Source organism: Carassius carassius, chromosome 14, assembly GCF_963082965.1.
Source record: "Carassius carassius chromosome 14, fCarCar2.1, whole genome shotgun sequence".
Lineage (NCBI taxonomy): Eukaryota > Metazoa > Chordata > Actinopteri > Cypriniformes > Cyprinidae > Carassius > Carassius carassius.
The window spans coordinates 29,075,231-29,093,284 of record NC_081768.1 but is presented as its reverse complement, the minus strand read 5'-3'; the positions used below and the strand labels follow the sequence as shown (position 1 = coordinate 29,093,284).

The window sequence follows — 18,054 nt, the reverse complement described above, 5'->3', positions numbered from 1 at the left end:
GAAAGTAATTGAACATGTTGCTATAGTGCGAGTGTATATTTAGTGATGGGATTGTGTTGAATTACAGTATAATCCTTGAAAGTGTAAGGGCTCATATATATTTTTTTTGCACCAAACAAAAGGTTCTTAATTAGCATATATGGTTTCATGAAGAGAATCCATTATACCCTGTGCAAAGGGGGAAAAAAATTATGCTTTTTTTTTAGCTCATTAAAATATTCTGCACAAGAAAACGGTTCTTCTAAGAACTGTTCACAGAAAGGTTATTTAGGGAACCCAAAGTGGTTCTTCAATAGCATCACTGCAAAAACCCCCTTGTTAAAATTAAACCTTAATTTCCTCAGGTGCTTAAAAACCCGTAAAAAGGAGCCATTGTTTCTTTAATATTTAAACCAATGTTGTTAAATTAACTACCCAGTTAATATTGAAAACCGTGTGACTCTTGAACCTTAAGTTTTTCTAAACAAGACCATTGCTTCAACTGCTTTTGCTTCAGAACCCAGATTTAACAACAAAACTAGGACCAAAATTATATTTTAAAGTAAAAAAAAAAAAAAAAAAAAACAGTGTATATATGCTATATTACCAATTGACTGATCAATTTGCACTAAAAAAAAAGCATTTCTGCTTTTAAGATGATGCCCTCAGTTTTCTATTCTAACAACTGTATGCATGGATATTAGGCAAGTCCTTTTTATTATGTGCAATTAGTAGGGTTTTTTTTCCCGTTGTCTGCAACTTTCCAAACAGATGATCCACCATTTAATAATAAGGGATACCAGCTCTCTGAGAAGTGAATGTAAATGCCCCCCCACATCCAGTAGATGGAGACAGACAGGCTTGGGTTTGACAGCACACCGCAGGCAAGCACCACAGCAGACAGCAGATTCTGTGATCATTTATAGTTTAATTCCAGAATTTAGACCGGATCTGTCATGATTGAAAAACAAAAAAAATAATAACAGCAACAATAATACAAAGAGGCAGCTTGATTTCAAAAGTGCAATTTTTGTCCATACAAATAAGTATGAAGTTGATCATATTTTATCAATACTGTAAGCATCTTGTGGAATTACAAAGTACATTGTGAGGGGAGGTACTCCAAACAGTTTAGACAATGGGGAGGGGGGGGGGGGTGGTATACTTTCAGTATCATCTGCTTCATTCATCTGCGACTAAGCTGCTTTTTAAAGGCCTTTAGAGACTTTGCCATCATGGGTGCCACTCCTGTGAACATACGAGACACACATCACATTAAAACCAGCAAAACAATGAGCATTTGTTCCAGTATTAACAATGTAATCAAATGATTTCAAATAAATAAGAATGTTAATTAAAATCAAAACTATTTTAGGTTTAAATGAAAGCTGATGTCATGTTAACCGTTGCAGCGGTTTGACTGTTGGTAATGTTTGATACAGGTCTCACGCTCAAATCTGCAAACCAGATAAACTACCAGATAGTGCTGCTTCGAGCTGCTATTACAATTCCACATATTCTAACTATTGGAACACGGATCGACTCCTGCCAAATAAAGTGTGGTCTTTAGAGGCACAGTTGAAAGCATGTGAAAACTCACTTTTAATCTTTCGGGGGTCTTGGGCTTGGCCAGAGCTGTTAGTGGAGGGTTTCGAAGGCTCACTGAAGCCGGATCTTCCCCGATTCTCATTGGGCTTCACACTGCTGGGGAGTGGAGTGAAAGATTTTCTCTGAATGATATTCATCTGCACAGTGACTAGCGTGACACGAACAGAAGGAGAAACACGTTGTTTTCAAGTCAATTCCCACTCTCTAAAAGACGGCACCCATTCACTGCAGAGGATCCATTGGTGTAAAATAGTGATTGAATGCTACATCTCTCCAAATCTGTTCTGATGAGGAAACAAACTCCTCTACAGCTTGAATAGCACTGTTAATTTTCTCTTTTCTTTTGGATTAACTACTACTATAGCAACAAATGTCCTGACAGAAAATGACCAGTCCCTTTAGAATTCCACTACGGACTCCCTCACACTGCATGATGATATTTACACAGTTGTTTTATTAATTCTATTAGTGTGATGCAAGTACACACAGCTGGCTCTTGTGGCTCTTCCAGCCTCATCTGGTCTGAACTGACCTGGCTCGGTCTGTTGGGTGAGGTAGTGTCACAGGGCCGGCTGTGCCGTGAATCTCCTGCTGGATCCTCACATTTCTAGGTGGCTTAGCAGCTGAGTGAATAAACGCCATTTTCACCTGCCTGCCTAAGAGAGAAAAACAAAAGCACAAAACCGTAAGTGTGACATTAGGCGTCAACAGACGTTCAAAGCAAAGTTAAAGCAGGCGGTGGGGGAAAAACACTGACATTCTGGATTAGGATTACAATAAAATCATAGACTAGCTCTTGTAAATGTTGAAATTTCCTTACATGTGCATTAGAAACAACTACAGTCCGAATAGGGCTACATACAGATCATTCGGGGTAATATGTACTTGTAAAATGTAGGTAATATATGTTTTACTGTGCTCTAGATGATGCTGTATAGTTATATTCTAAATATCTTTTTCTTTCTCTGAAAGTTAGTTCCCTGATTTCCGCATCATTTTAAATAAGAAATACAAGTCATCCATTAAGAGCAAAGAGACACTTTCTGGGCACTTTTTCTATTCATTTGGCCGGCAAGTTCATAGTAGACATCCAAGAGAAAAACAACAACTTGAGTACAGTACATTCCACTTCCTTTCACTTCATTAAAATGTGCAGGAAACTTTAAAAGGGAACCACTTTTTATAAACATTATTTTTACGGTATTTGGTAAACATTACATTATGCATCTTTTAAAGGGGACATATGATGCGATTTCAAGTTTTCCTTTCTCTTTGGAGCATTACAAGCTGATTGTGCACAGATAAGATCCCTGAAGTTGCAAAGACAAAAAGTTTTAAATCCAAAGAGATATTCTTTATCAAAGTTAAGACTCTGCCACCCCCCCAAGATGGCTCGTTCAAACACGCCCCCACATGTCTACGTCACTATGTGGAAATATTTGCGTAATGCATGGTTTCAGTAACACGGTTAGTGTTGAAGCAGACATGTCAGGGAGATGCTGTGTGTATCGAGGAGAAAGCAAAAGCAGGTCACACACATCACAGTGGAGTCAGCTGTGTTAACCGTCCGTGTCTTGTGTACTGCAAACACATACGAGCTTCATCACTGTCTGTCACACCACTCTGTTCCTCTTTTGGGTTTGAACTGATGGTAAAACTAAGGACATTATTTACGGTCTACATTTATTTTGAAGATGAAGCTCATGATTATGGAAAGGGCCGTTATATTTCCGACGAGTGCTTGCGGTGTTCGGCCAATCACAGTGCACTTGGTCAGCTGGCCAATCAGAGCAGACTTCACTTGTCAGAAGGAGGGACTTTGTAGAAACGACGCGTTTGAGAGAGGCGAGGCATAGAGGACGATAATGTACAGTATTTGAAAAATAATGTGTTTTTTTTTTTTTACATTAAAGCATATCCTGTTACACCAATTACACAACATGATCTTTAAAAAAAAAGCATCATATGACCCCTTTAATAGTGAACACAAGCAAAATTTAGTCAAAATTCTAAGACCAGTTGCAAGTCATCTGCTGTGATCCCATCTATGCTAAAAAATCATTTAGAAGATTAAATAGACAAATCAAAAGAGCCTAAATGAAGATGAAACTAAAGTTTGAAGGCATTAGAATTCAACCGTTGTTATCTACTGCCATTAACCCCAAAGACACAGTTGCCCTCTGAATCTATTCATAGTCTGAGCAGACAGATGGTTCAAGCCATATTACCACAGAAGCCAACAGCATTTAGGAGTCTTCAAGCTCAGCTCACCAACAAACAACTGTTCCAGCTCTGGAGAAACACTTAAAGATGAGGCTTACAGATTACACTTACCAAAATCAGCTGTACTACAAGCCAGCACTGGGCAACAGTAGATACTTTAATATCATTTATACCGTGCATATTAGGATATCAGTGATCAGGGCTGCTTTGGGACATTAAAGAAACAGTTTGCCCCAAAATGAAAATTGGTTGTCCCTCAGGACATCCAAGATGTAGATGTATTTACATCATCAGAACGGATTTGGAAAAATGTATCATTTATCATTACATCACCAACGGATCCTCAACAGTGAATGGGTGCCGTCAGAAACTTCAGCATCTAAACAGCTCATAGAAACATCATCATAATTCACACCACTCCATTCCATCAGTTAACATCTCATGAAGTGAAAAGCTGCATGTTTTCAAACTTCAAACCATTGCTTCCAGCTAAAACATGAGTTCTCTATCCATAATAGAGGATAAAAAGGGATGGACATTAAAAATTATGGACTGGTATTTGGCCAAAAGCAATGGTTTAAAGTTAAAACGGTTTAAATGTTGTATTTTTTTTTAAACAAATGTGCATCTTTTGACTTCACAAAACATTAACTGCTGCACTGGAGAGCTGAGGATTATTGTGATGTTTTTATCAGCAGTTTGGACTCTCATTCTGACGGCACCCATTCACTGCAGAGGATCCACTGGTGAGAAAGTGATGCAATGCATTTCTCCTAATCTGTTCTCTAGAAAGAACAAAGTACATTTTCAGCAACTTTTAATTTTGGGGTGAATGATTCCCGTAACAATGCAAAGAAGAAACTAGGAGTAATGAGAAACTGCAGAGCACAGTGCAAATCCAATTACCTTTGGGCTTCCCGGAGTGAGCGGAGACGATGCTCTTTGTGATTTGCTTTAGTTTTCTCTCCCTCTCTTTGGACATGCGGAGGTACATCTCTCTCCAGGACTCATACTCCTCCAGCTGGGCGTTTCTGAAGTCTTTCTGACAGTGTCTCTCCCACAGGTGGTCCGTCACCCCAATGTACACCTGTGTCAGAAATACAAAACTTACATTGGGAAGTCACTTAATGATTATTTTTTTATACACTTTTTGAGCTAAAGGCTTGTTTGAAAACTTGCAACTTGTTTTGTAGACCTGGACAAATGGGAGAAAAAAAAAAGAGCTGGAATTTAGACAAAAGATCAAATAGTTCTTTTAAAGCAGGTAGGTGTGGTCATTGATTCTGATTGGAAAGGATTGGTTTCAAAGCCGTTGTAAAATAAACTACAAACATACACCTTCGTTTACTTCTGTGTGTTGCTCGGCAACCACTTTGTTGCAACCACAATTGTTTCTGAGGAACTACATTGTTTGGTGGAAGAATATGGTTTTTATTAATATCATTACACTTATTTGCTCGGTTTTATTTTTTGAAACCTTACTACATCCATGGAATAACCGTTTTGTATACAATAAGCCCCGTGAAGCCGTGGTTTACAGTGAATTTATAACAGCCAAGTGGGTTTTAGGGACTCCGTTATAAATTTACTGCAGTAAACCACAGCTTCTTGGGACTTCCTGCTTTAATTTAAAACTTTGACTTGGTCATAGGCAATTTCTACACTTCAATGCCATTATTTCATACTTTATGACTATTATTCAAAATGTTAATCATAAAAAAAATAATCCACGTGGTTAAGTCAATTTATATATATATATATATATATATATATATATATATATATATATATATGGCACACAGTTTCCAGCTCTTCTCCTCACTATGAAAGACAACTGTTAGCTTCTTACTGGATTACACTCCTCGATCCGGAGCAGCTGTTCAGACGTGCAGCGCTCTAGCACTGGCTCCAAAATCTCAAATGGCACACCTCCGATTTCATAGAGAGCTGCAAAAGGGTCAAAAAACTCTTTAAGACCAAGATCCCCTGACCTCACGCCATGCTAATATCGAGAGCAAAATCACAATGTCCAGTCACATACAGTCAATGTTGTTCTGCAGCGCTCGAATGCATTGCTGGTACAGCGTCATCATGGTGGGCAGGTACGCCATCTTACTCCCAGAGTACACTTGCATCTTATTCTTCAGCCTTTGTCCAATGAAGACCGGGGGCTCTTCACAGACATCACTGACCTTTCGATCCACTAGGGAAATAAATGAATAGCTGAGAGAACTTCTACTGCAGCAATGTCAAGCTTTTGCCATTATTTGAGAACATGGGAAAAAATCCAGCAGATGCGAAGCTTTGACCCACCTTTCTTTTCACTGAAGTACTGATACTGAGAAACATCCTCGCATTCAGGAAAAATGGTTGGCAAAGGAATGTTTAGCAAGTCCATCACTGACTGCTCAGGAACCTGGAGTAACAAAAAACGTCTCTGTTATCATTTACACAATTCCACATCGTTTTAAACCCGTTTGACTTTGTCTTCAATAAAACACATCATGTGGATTTTTGGGACGAAAATCAATGGAAAGCGACTGCAGTATAGAGCTCCAAAATCTCAAATCAAAAATAATAACAATAGCTGCATGCGTCAGGTTTGAGATCAATAACATTAAGCATCATTTGTTACTCTGTGTTTGGCAAACTGATCCAACGTGGCTCGATCTGAAAGCTACAGCACAGCTGTGAGATTTTCTGGACTAACGACATTTTCATTGTGGCAGAACTAGTATTTTTTTAAAGATTGGAGAAAAACAACCAGAAGCAACATACACAGGTTTTTTTGTGTGCCGTTCTCATTGGGTCTTCGGTTACTGCTTTGCTCGTCTTCACGAGAGACACAGCAGAGCTCTCTTTGTGGTCAGTTTTAAGTCTCTTGGGGTTCTTAGCAACACTGAAGGATTTTTTGCGTTTGGGAGGCTCGAGGTCATAGCTCAGGTAGGCCTCAAAGGACATGGAAGGTGTTTGACAGCCATCCTCAGCCTCCATTGCTACTGCTTTGTCTGTGGCCTTCTCCAGCTTTTCTTTCTTGCATGCATCTCCACTCTTCTCTCTCTGCTTTTGTGTTGCTTCGGGTCTTTTCAAAGATTTTTCACGTTTCATATTTTCGTGTTTTTTGCAAGAAGCCTTGTCAGTCTTTTTGCTCTCATGTTTTGTGTGCTCACCACTTGTCTTTTCCTTGCCATGTCCTGAGCCCTGATTAACACTCAAATCTTTTTTTGGCTCACCCTTTTTTTCACCATTAAAGGAGATTTTGGATTTACTGGGCTTGATTTTGCATTTAATGTCGACATTCTGTGACATTTTCTTTTCAGTACTGGAATTTTCCATTTTTGGCTTCTTCCTAGAATTGGCAGTCTCTGAAAGCTGGTTGTTTTCATGTTTACTCCTTTCTTGAATGTCTTCATTAAGCTGTTCATTTTGGGCTAGGCGGTCATCAGGCTTTCCCCCACTCGAACTGCAATTAAGAACAAAAACGTGCAGACCAGGAATACAGTACGTCACATGAAAAAGATAAAATCTCAAATCCTTTTTTCCAGTTACAGATATGTACCAGATGATACCTTATAGAGCCCTTCGGAACAAGTGCTTTCCATCGATTAACCAATAATTTTGCCACCTTTCCTGCCTCATCATGCTTCCGAAAGGAGTTGACGACTTTTCCAATTCCCGTTTCCTACAAACGAAATATGAATATTGGAAGCCTGAGAGAAAAATATTTCAATACTTTCCCAAAAATATAATTAAGCACTTACAGCGAGAATTTCAATTGTAATGTCCAATACTTCAAGCTTCTTCAAGATTTTCAGCAGCTGAAACAGAACAGGTTAAATTGAATGACCGAAGCAATAATTTGCTTATTACAAGGTTTTGAGAATTTTAAAACTGCCTCGGTTTCAATTAATGAGAATTTAAACTCCAACAAGCTGCTGAACTACATTACATTTATTAATTTAGCTGATGCTTTTATCCAAAGCGACTTACAATTATATATGTCAGAGGTCACACGCCTCTGGAGCAACTAGGGGTTAAGTGTCTTGCTCAGGGACACATTGGTGTCCTACAGTGGATTCGAACCCAGGTCTCTCACACCAAAGGCATGTGTCTTATCCACTGCGCTAACACCACCCCACAATATAATAACTAACAATATAATAAAAGGAGAACTTTACTGAATTCAGTAGCCAGAAAGCAATCCGAACATTAATTAGTGTTAGTGTGGTTGCAGATGTTTCAACAAACTAGGAAAGAACATTTCTTGTTTTTAAGTTCTTGCAAACCTGCTTCACATTGATTTTAAACGTAGAAAATTAGAGCACTCTGGGAAATTAAATGTTATTTCACCACGGTCCAGAAAATAAGTTCAAGGCATACATATGAATCAAATACAAATTTCTGTAGATTGCATTTCAAACACTAATTAATACAGCCTAATGTTACTGAAAATACCCATATGTTGTGGATATCACATACAGAACAGAATTATAAAGTAGTGTCCCGCCCATTCCACATGGCTGTTTAAAAATGTGAATTTGCTGACGAGCGCTCTGGTCAGGCTCCATGTTTAGGGAAACCTCAGCTAAGGTACTATAAATGGGCAATGAAATAACAGCCATCCACCGGTTGTAAAACACAAGATACTGCGCGTGTACAGTGGAGAGGCTTCTGTACAATCACATCAAACAAAACACTACTTTAACAAAACACTACATTAACAAGGCACTGCACAAGTCTCCAACATGTTGAATGTCACATTTAAACACAATAAGCACTGCTACATTGCACCTTCATACAGCCAACATAAGACAACTGCAGGGTTATTTTTAGAAAGACCCCCTCTCAAGTGCCTACCGCCCCCCCCAATCAATCATGTCAACAGCTGCTGACATAGCCGTCTACATTTTCTATTCACAGGACACCTTTTTATTCCTGTGCAAAGAGTATGCTTGCATATTTTATATATACATAATTATATATACATATGAAATACAATAAAATGTCACCCCATTAATTTACCATAGGTTTTCAGTGAAATTTAAACATCTACATAATTACGGAGAAAAAAGAAAAGGAAAAAAAACAGCAAACATGAAAAAAGGTTTATAAAATAAATATGAAATAAATCGGATTACACCGTTCAACCTTTCAGTTTATTTAGTTGACTATTGTTTAAATGTATCCCAATTGTATTCGCCTCCTATCCAAATTGTTTAAAACAAGCTGAGATTAGAAGTTTTGTCTTGATGACACAATTCATAAAAGTCTTATTTTAATAAGGTGTTACTTTAATTTAATTTAATTTAAAAGTTTAATGTTATTGCGTTAATCCCTGTGTTGTCTTGCCTCCGCGGCTTTATCGTTCAGTCTGTTTACATTATTTTTGTGAAACGATACAAAACCTTTCATTGACAGATGCACAGAGACAGACAGCATCCTACCGTGTGTCCTTCACATGATTCTTTCAGCTGATGCTTTAATTGCAAAACCTTTTTCACATCAGCTGCGGCCATGTCAGCTCCTCACGTGCGCCTCACGCGTATTAAAGTCTCGCCATAGTTTTTCGTCACCTTTATATGGGCGGAGACGACATAAGGTAGCCTACTTTACCTTGTTGGAAAGGCTAGAGTGCCCTCAGAATCACTGCACACGAGCTATTGGACAAATAAAGACGCGTATGTCTGCCAAACACACCACAAACGCACGCAGTCACACCTTTGAACACTGATTACTGCATATCCTACTTCATTTAATTGTCTGGTGTGTGTGTGTGTGTGTGTGTGTGTGTGTGTGTGTGTGTGTGTAGCCTACATAAACGCCGGATATGCTTGGAAGTTGAGCAGATCAGTTTTCATGGCTACCCCGTTGAATATTTTTTATTTATTTTATTTTTTTATTTAATCTTGAAATTAGCTGAGTTTTGAATGATACGAAAATATAAATAAATAGGCCTAAAAGTTAACATGGAAACTTCACAGTCCTTGCAGTTCTTCAAAATAAATCTGCACTACTTTACATATGCAGCTACTTTAATAATTGGAGTAGGCTACATGGAACTCTTCCGCTGCATAAAACAAAGATTATATAGTTGGAAAATTATTTATTATTATTATAATTGTTTAATTATACGTATATTTAATTGTATTTTATTTTAATTAACTAATGGATAAATTCTAATTAAAAACGAAACATTTATTTTTAAGAGCATGAAGACAACCGGGTTCTGTTCCGTTCAGTAGCGCTCTATCTGTGCGCTATGTTTCCCTCCTGCCTAAACCTTAAATCCTGTTTTTTTTTCTTGTAAAACCCACCTGACATAATCAAAATACATCAAAAGCATTTCACGCCAATAGTTATTTTATGACCTCTCGGTGAAATAACGGAGCACCGAACGCTCTCGTTGTGCAGGAGAGAGGAGGAGTTAAGCGGCTCTGACAGAGCGCTTCTCTCCTGCAGTCAGTCCTTCTCTTCCACCTGCTTCATCTCGACATCGGTAAGTGTGTTGGACTTGTCCTTATACAAAAAATCATTTAAATGGTTCATTACAGCACCTTACTATAACAAACAACGATCTTCTTATCAATTAGTATTTAGGCACAACAGGGGTTCTTGAGTTTATTATATCAATCCTGGTATAGTTTCTTCAGCTCACTGTATTGGGTTCTGGTTTTTAAAGCACCAAAACAATGGTGCTTGTTTTACAGCATGAAAAATGTATTTATTGTTTTTAAAATTTGATTAATGTAGTTATTGTTAGAGGGAAAAGATTCTTGCTTCATCAGGCTGTACGTTATGTGCGTGTGTGAATTGTGTACAAACACAATACTCATAGACCATAGGAGTAGTATTATTTTAATTTAACAAAATAACATTTCCTCACAGATCCAGTTATAAGTTATAGTACTGAAGGGACAGATGGGTTTAAATGACTTCGAGTCTATAAAAAGAACCTCAGAGCAATGGTGCAGTGCCTTTCTATTCTTGGCCATACTTGTGATAACTTGTGACAGATGCAAAGAGAGGAATGCCTAGGTGATATGCTGCGATAACAACTTTTAAGAGTTAATTTTGGTATTTTAAAGAGCATTAGTACAAAGCTTTACACTTCTGAGATGACTTTTTGTTTTTGAGATGTTGCTGTTGTTGTTTTTTTGCTTCTTGTTAGAGTGAACCCAAAAGTTAAGTGAAGTGAAGTGAAGTGACATTCAGCCAAGTATGGTGACCCATACTCAGAATTTGTGCTCTGCATTTAACCCATCCGAAATGCACACACACAGAGCAGTGAACACACACACACACTGTGAGCACACACCCGGAGCAGTGGGCAGCCATTTATGCTGCGGCGCCCGGGGAGCAGTTGGGGGTTCAGTGCCTTGCTCAAGGGCACCTAAGTCGTGGTATTGAAGCAACACTGCACGTGGTTTTGAAATATGAGAAAAGTCTGTAACTATGAACGTGTTGGTTTTTTTTGATGAAAACACATACCCCTGGTTTCACAGACCAGGCTTAAACCTAGTCCCAGACTAAAATTTAAGTTTGAGCTGTTCAACTGAAAGAAACTTGCACTGATTGATCTTAAAATATGTCAGTGCCCTTGTTTTGTGTCAAGATGCACACCAGTACTGTTTTTTTCTGGCACGGTTATAAAAATTACTTGTGTCCTTATTGATCTATGGTTTAATCCTTGTTTATTTTAAGCTCTGTCTGTGAAACCAGGCTATAAAGTAATATGCAAAATTGCCGAATTAATGAAACATAGAGCATTGTAAAATTAAAAATCTCTTGCACAAAATTAAAATGTTGCATACATTGTTCGAGAGCAGGACTGCAACCAAATATACATTTTCATATAATCAGTGTATATGGCTTTTTCAAACATTTATTCTTGAGCTATAACTTTTGGTAGGCTCCACCCAGTCTTGAATATTTGTTAACTTCCTTTTTATACAAGATTATGCTTGCTAATAGATAGTCAAATGCTGAAGTATAAGTTTAAGATATTTCAGTTGATGTATATTTGGTCATAATTTAATAAGTTGGTTATATTATGCTGTAAATATAGAAAGTGGTCACCTCCTGCATACTAACAGGTCAAGAGTAATAGATTTGTTCAGATTTATCTGTAAACGTGTGTCAAAATGTGTTCTTCTATTCATAGTGTGTCTGTATTTTGTCAAAATTCTTTCAAGGTCTTGGCTGTGACTCATCACTACAGTCATGGCACCCAAAAAGAACAAGGTCGCTAAGAAGAACAAAGCTGACATCAATGAGATGACAATTATGGTAGAGGACAGTACCACCAACAAAATCAATGGTCTCAACACTCTCCTGGAAGGTGGAAATGGCTTTAGTTGTATCTCAACAGACGTCACTGACCCCGTCTACGCACCAAACCTCTTGGAGGGTCTTGGCCGCATGAGGCAAGAAAGCTTCCTCTGTGATCTTATTGTAGCAACCATGTCCAAATCCTTTGAAGTTCACAAAGTCGTGATGGTTTCCTGCAGTGAGTATATCCAAAACATGCTCAGGAAGGATCCAGCCCTCAAGAAGATTGAGCTCAGTGATTTGTCCCCAGTCGGTCTGGCTACAGTCATCACATACGCCTATTCTGGAAAACTGACCTTGTCTTTGTACACCATTGGTAGCACGATATCAGCAGCCATGCTACTGCAGATCAATTCTCTGGTGAAGATGTGCAGCGAGTTCTTGATGCGGGAGATCAGCGTGGAGAACTGCATGTATGTTGTCAACATCGCCGACACGTACAGTCTGAAAGAGACGAAAGAGGCAGCTCAGAAGTTCATGCGGGAGAACTTCATGGAGTTCTCGGAAATGGAACAGTTCCTAAAGCTCACCTATGAGCAGATCAGCGAATTCCTCATGGACGACTCACTCCAGTTGCCCTCTGAGCTCACAGCTTTCCAGATCGCAATGAAGTGGTTAGACTTCGATGAGAAGAGGCTGAAGTATGCTCCTGATCTGCTGTCCAGCATCCGCTTTGGAACCATCTCACCCCAGGACCTTGTTAGTCATGTGCAGATCGTTCCCAGGATGATGCAAGATGCTGAGTGCCACCGTCTGTTGGTCGATGCCATGAACTATCACCTTCTGCCATTCCAGCAGAACATCCTGCAATCCAGAAGAACCAAGGTCCGTGGAGGCCAACGAGTGCTGCTCACGGTGGGAGGCCGGCCTGCCCTAACCGAAAAATCTCTCAGCAAGGACATTCTCTACAGAGATGATGACAGTGTCTGGAACAAGCTGACTGAGATGCCCGCGAAGAGCTTCAATCAGTGTGTTGCTGTTTTGGACGGCTTCCTTTACGTGGCTGGTGGTGAAGACCAGAATGATGCTAGGAACCAAGCAAAACATGCCGTCAGCAATTTCATCAGGTAAGATCTGTCATTAATGACTTACCCTAATGTGGTTCCAAACATGTAAGACCTTTGTTCATTTTTTGTAACAAAAATTAAAGGGGTCATATGATGATACATTTGTGTATTTGGTATAATGCAATGTGTTTACATGGTTTAAGGTAAAAAAACAAACTCGTCGATTTTTACAAAGCTCACCGTTCTGAAAAGTGAGGTGCGCTCTGATTGGGCAGCTATCCAGTGCATTGTGATTAGCCAAATACCTCAAGCATGTGACAAAAAATGTTACGCCACTTGCCATATTTGGAAACACACAGTATCTAAATGACATGGTGGTTGCGGCAACAATACTATAACAAGAATACAAGTTACGTCTTCTTTCTTTGCATAAACGTTTGGGCAGTGTTATGCAAATCGTCCAACAAAGTGATGTAGACATGTGGGGGCAAGTCTTGACTTTTATAAAGAATATCTCTTTAGGTTTGAGACTTTAGTCTTTGCAGATTTACAGATCTTAAATTATGCATGAACAGCTTGTAACAATCCAAAGAGAAAGGAAATTTTCAAATAGCATTGTATGGTCCCTTTAAAATATTTTAGATGAAATCTGAGAGGTCTCCGATCCTCTGTAGACAGCAAAGCAATTGAAATGTTCCCAGACCCAGAAACGTAGTAAGGACATCAGTGGTTCAGCCGCAATTTTACAAATTTAAAAGAATAAATTTTGTGTGCAAAGAAAACAAAAATAATGACTTTATTCAACAATTCTTCTCCTCCAAATCACACCTTCCACCATTATTTTGAGTACCATGATGCATGCCATGCTTTCCTCTGCACGTAAACAAGGCGCAGCACATGCGCGCGTGCATTGTTTACGTGCAGAGGTACTCTCAATAATGGCAGAAGATGTGATTTGTAAGAAAAGAATTATTGAATAAAGTCATTGTTTTTGTTTTCTTTGTGCACAAAAAGTATTCTCATACCTTCGTAAAATTGCGGCTGAATCCCTGATGTCACATGGACTATTTAAATGATGTCCTTACTACCTTCTGGACCTTGGGACATTGTAGTTGTGTTGCTGTCTATGGAGGGTCAAAGAGCTCTCGGATTTTATCAAAAATCTTAATTTGTGTTCCGAAGATCAACGAAAGGACTTGGGTTTGGAACAACATGAGGGTGAGCAACTAGTGACAGAATTTTCATTTTTGGGTGAACTATCCCTTTAAGTGTCTTAAGTCTATTGGCATGTATTTTTTCAAAGTGATGCATCACTCAAGAGTGTTTCCTTCATCAGATATGACCCCCGATTTAACACGTGGATCCATCTGGCAAACATGATTCAAAAGCGCACTCATTTCAGCCTCAACACCTTCAATGGTCTCCTGTTTGCTGTAGGGGGGCGTAACTCTGACGGCTGCCAGGCATCTGTCGAGTGCTACGTTCCATCCTCTAACCAATGGCAAATGAAAGCGGCAATGGAAGTCCCTAGATGTTGTCACGCTAGCACAGTTATTGATGGCAAGATCTTGATTAGCGGAGGTTACATTAACAACGCCTACTCTCGTGCTGTATGTTCTTATGACCCATCCACCGATAGCTGGCAGGACAAGAACAGCCTGAGCACCCCGAGAGGATGGCACTGTTCGGTGAGCGTTGGAGATCGTGCCTACGTTCTTGGTGGCAGCCAATTGGGCGGACGTGGAGAGAGGGTCGATGTCTTGCCGGTTGAATGTTACAACCCTCACTCCGGCCAGTGGAGCTACGTCGCCCCCTTGCACACAGGAGTGAGCACAGCTGGTGCTGTCACCTTAAATAACAAGATTTACCTCCTGGGTGGCTGGAATGAGATTGAGAAGAAGTATAAAAAATGCATTCAGGTGTATAACCCCGATATCAACGAATGGACTGAGGATGACGAATTGCCAGAGGCAACGGTTGGTATCTCATGTTGTGTTGTCACCATCCCCATGCGCAAAACACGAGAGTCGAGGGCCAGCTCTGTATCGTCAGCGCCAGTTAGTATATAAGCAGCGTAGGAGTAGTGGGGAAATGTAATTGCTAAATGTAATAAAAGTTTTATCTTACTGTTTGTTCAAAGCCAATTTTATTCACAGATGCCAAGGTTAATTGTCAGTTCGTGGCAATCTTGGAAATGTTAGATGTCAAGTCAGCATATGCATACAAATGAACAACTTAAAATTGAAGCGATTGGAAAACAACTAAAGATGGATGCATTTTGAAGATGGTTCATAGGTTTTGTGGAAACAGGAAGACTCAGAGAGATTTGTCTTGAAGGTTGATTTATTGCTTATAAGACTTATGGGAAATAGGAAACGCATACAAACTACACGTATTTGTAAAATCAAGAGTTATAATTATTTATTGGGAAATTATTTTCCAAGTGGGGCCAACTCTCTGTTTATGATTTGATTAGTTCCTCCCTTAATGTGCGAAAATTGCAACACTGCAAACTGCCCAGATATATTAGACACCTTTGATCAACAAACAATTAAATAACCATTAAAAAATGCCTGCAGATACTTATTACTGCATTATTTTCCAGCAATGCCATTCTTTTTGCACTGTACACATGTGAGCATGTAGAACATATTTATTTAGGATCGTACACAATGGATTGTATAGATTGCTTGAGAAAGCCAGGTCTTAACGTTTCACCTACAACCTATGAGGAGTAGGTGTGCACACAACCAGGCAGTTTATTTGATCATGTAATACACAGACAAAGTGCTGCTGGCTCTTGGGAAATCAAGCAAGTTAAGTATAAGCAGGGTCCCGGGCAGGAGGGATTCATTAGGCCACAGAGAGAAGGACACATATCCTCAGGCCCATGGCCGGTCAGTGGCATAGGCGACATAAGCAAAGGTGCAAAAATGGGCGCAAAATGACTAGGGTGCTTTGTTTGTATGTTTTGTTTCGTTTTGTTTTGTTGGAGGTGTGCCCTCTTGTGACCATCTTGCGCTACACCCATAGATTAAGCAAAAATATTTCTGACAGTTAACATAATTTTAGTAACGACCAATCATCAAACTGATAATCTTAGAATAAAATAAAATTGACATCAATGAAAAATCATAAGTTTTGAAAATATGTCATGTTGGACTAATTTAAACATTTTCTCCGTCCTGACGTAATTATAATACATCATCATAATATATTAATTATGCATGGCACACCCAGTTAAAATAGTTTTGCCATTAATGTGGTCTTAAAGTATCATTTCTAAAAAAAAATGAGTGAAAAAAGAAAATTATCAGGGGCACAAGGCAGAAGCAAAACAAAGAAGAGGAGCAGAAACAATATCAATATAGAGATACAAATCACTCCTTAACGACTGTGTATTAGCCTGTGATGTTTATTTAGTAGTTTTAAACTGGCAACACTGACACCGTGGAACATTTTTGCTTGAGTTAACTACTTATTTAATTATTTTCTTTGAAATAAATTCAAGCTTCTGCTTAATGTTACATAACTGCTTGCTTTTAATTCACCAAAAAGTGTCTAAATGTCTTTTGAAAAAGATCATGGCTAGGATTGAAATGAAACAATTGAAATGAAAGGTAGCTAGCTGGCTAACATGTACAACTAAAACCTATATTTGGTTGCCTTTGTTGTCTCTTAGACTATTTTAGGCATTTCATATTGCTTCTATTTCTCTTTGTTGTAATAAGTACTTGTCACTGTAGGCATCGAGGAGCTCATGGTCTCTTCAACAGGCTGTTGGAAGAGAATCACTCATAAAATACCTACAAGGCGCTTCAACATCTCCATTTATTTATCACAAGTTATTTACTACTTATTTATGCTGATATTTAAGTTATGATATATTATAGTAAAGTTTAGAAAAATCTGCATTTTCAGAATTTTTAGTGGGGGGTGGAAATCTACAATCTGGCCTGTTCATCCCTGTAGCATTTCAGTCATGACCCTGTTTGAAAAATACAAAAACAGACACTGTGATGACATGAAGAACACTGAATAGGACTTTAAAGGATATACAGTGGTGGAATTTTTTGTTAACTGAGAGAATAAATAATTGTGAAAAAAAGTTTTGGCCTGAACCGTCAAGAGGATAAGTATAAAATTAATGGTTCATGATTTGTAATATTCTGGTTAAAAAACACTGTATGGTAGGGGGGGGGGGGGGGGGATTGACAACTGGAAACATTTATTACTAATTAATAAAGTATTGCTTATTTAGGGTAAATCAATGGATAGTATTCACAATATACATACTGTAATACATGTTGTCAAATAAAGCTCTGCATTCTTATTAAAGCTTCTTAAGAATGTTGTTGTTGGCATTTTTCTTGGAATCTATTTTGAACAATGAGAGAGATAGAGAGAGAGAGAGAGAGAGAGAGAGAGAGAGAGAGAGAGAGATTTCCTTCATTCATACCTGTTTTGTCAACCAATGAAAGACATTGTTTTTGCATTTCAAATAGCTGTGTAAATCACTACGAAAGGCTTCAGGCATGATTCACCTAATAATGAAAAAACTGTCATCATTTACTCACCCTCCACTTGTTCAAAACCGGTTTACAGTAAATGTTTTTTTTTTCTTTTTTCTACTGAACAAAAAAGAAGTTATTTTGAAGAATATAGGTAACCAAACAGTTGATGGTCTCCAATGATTTCCATGGGGTTTTTTCTTCTTCACCATACTGTGGAAGTCAATCAACTGCTTGGTTACCCATTATATTCAGAATATCTTCTGTTGTGTTCAGCAGAAGAAAGAAGGTCATACAGGTTTGGTATCAACTCAAGGGTGAGTAAATGATGAAAATGTTCTTTCTTTCTTTTTTGTGAACGATCCCTTTACCATTAGACTTTCAACTTCACTAAGTAA

General features: G+C 38.6%; 2 protein-coding genes across 3 annotated transcripts; one reads left to right on the top strand and one right to left on the bottom strand.

The window, feature by feature from the left end:
* Positions 1–912: 912 nt before the first annotated feature.
* On the bottom strand, positions 913–9,394 carry eloal (elongin A, like). Of its 2 annotated transcripts, none has more exons than XM_059566816.1 (11): positions 9,255–9,394; positions 7,572–7,628; positions 7,380–7,492; positions 6,589–7,273; positions 6,124–6,226; positions 5,852–6,013; positions 5,660–5,757; positions 4,717–4,897; positions 2,120–2,243; positions 1,580–1,680; positions 913–1,227 (listed from the first exon to the last, which is right to left on the bottom strand). In XM_059566816.1, the coding sequence occupies exons 1-11, from the start codon at positions 9,324–9,326 to the stop codon at positions 1,166–1,168; spliced, it is 1,758 nt and encodes a 585-aa protein (XP_059422799.1). In that variant the 5' UTR covers positions 9,327–9,394; the 3' UTR covers positions 913–1,165. The 2 variants fall into 2 exon arrangements, with proteins under 2 accessions (XP_059422799.1, XP_059422798.1); XM_059566815.1 differs by having other exon boundaries at positions 914–1,227; positions 1,580–1,683.
* An 855-nt stretch (positions 9,395–10,249) lies between these two features.
* klhl31 (kelch-like family member 31) lies at positions 10,250–15,389 on the top strand. The gene is made up of 3 exons (XM_059566814.1): positions 10,250–10,306; positions 12,003–13,205; positions 14,482–15,389. Exons 2-3 carry the CDS (start codon positions 12,031–12,033, stop codon positions 15,212–15,214), a joined length of 1,908 nt encoding a protein of 635 aa, XP_059422797.1. The 5' UTR covers positions 10,250–10,306; positions 12,003–12,030; the 3' UTR covers positions 15,215–15,389.
* Positions 15,390–18,054: the final 2,665 nt, after the last annotated feature.

Excerpts from the sequence above, each read along its gene's own strand:
- eloal (XM_059566815.1), bottom strand. The coding sequence starts at position 9,326 with ATGGCCGCAGCTGATGTGAAAAAGGTTTTGCAATTAAAGCATCAGCTG. Across the intron at positions 5,758-5,851 it reads GCTGCAGAACAACATTGACT|CTCTCTATGAAATCGGAGGT; the intron begins GTATGTGACTGG and ends ACCCTTTTGCAG. Across the intron at positions 4,898-5,659 it reads GGATCGAGGAGTGTAATCCA|GTGTACATTGGGGTGACGGA; the intron begins GTAAGAAGCTAA and ends TTTCTGACACAG.
- klhl31 (XM_059566814.1), top strand. The coding sequence starts at position 12,031 with ATGGCACCCAAAAAGAACAAGGTCGCTAAGAAGAACAAAGCTGACATC. Across the intron at positions 13,206-14,481 it reads GCCGTCAGCAATTTCATCAG|ATATGACCCCCGATTTAACA; the intron begins GTAAGATCTGTC and ends TTCCTTCATCAG.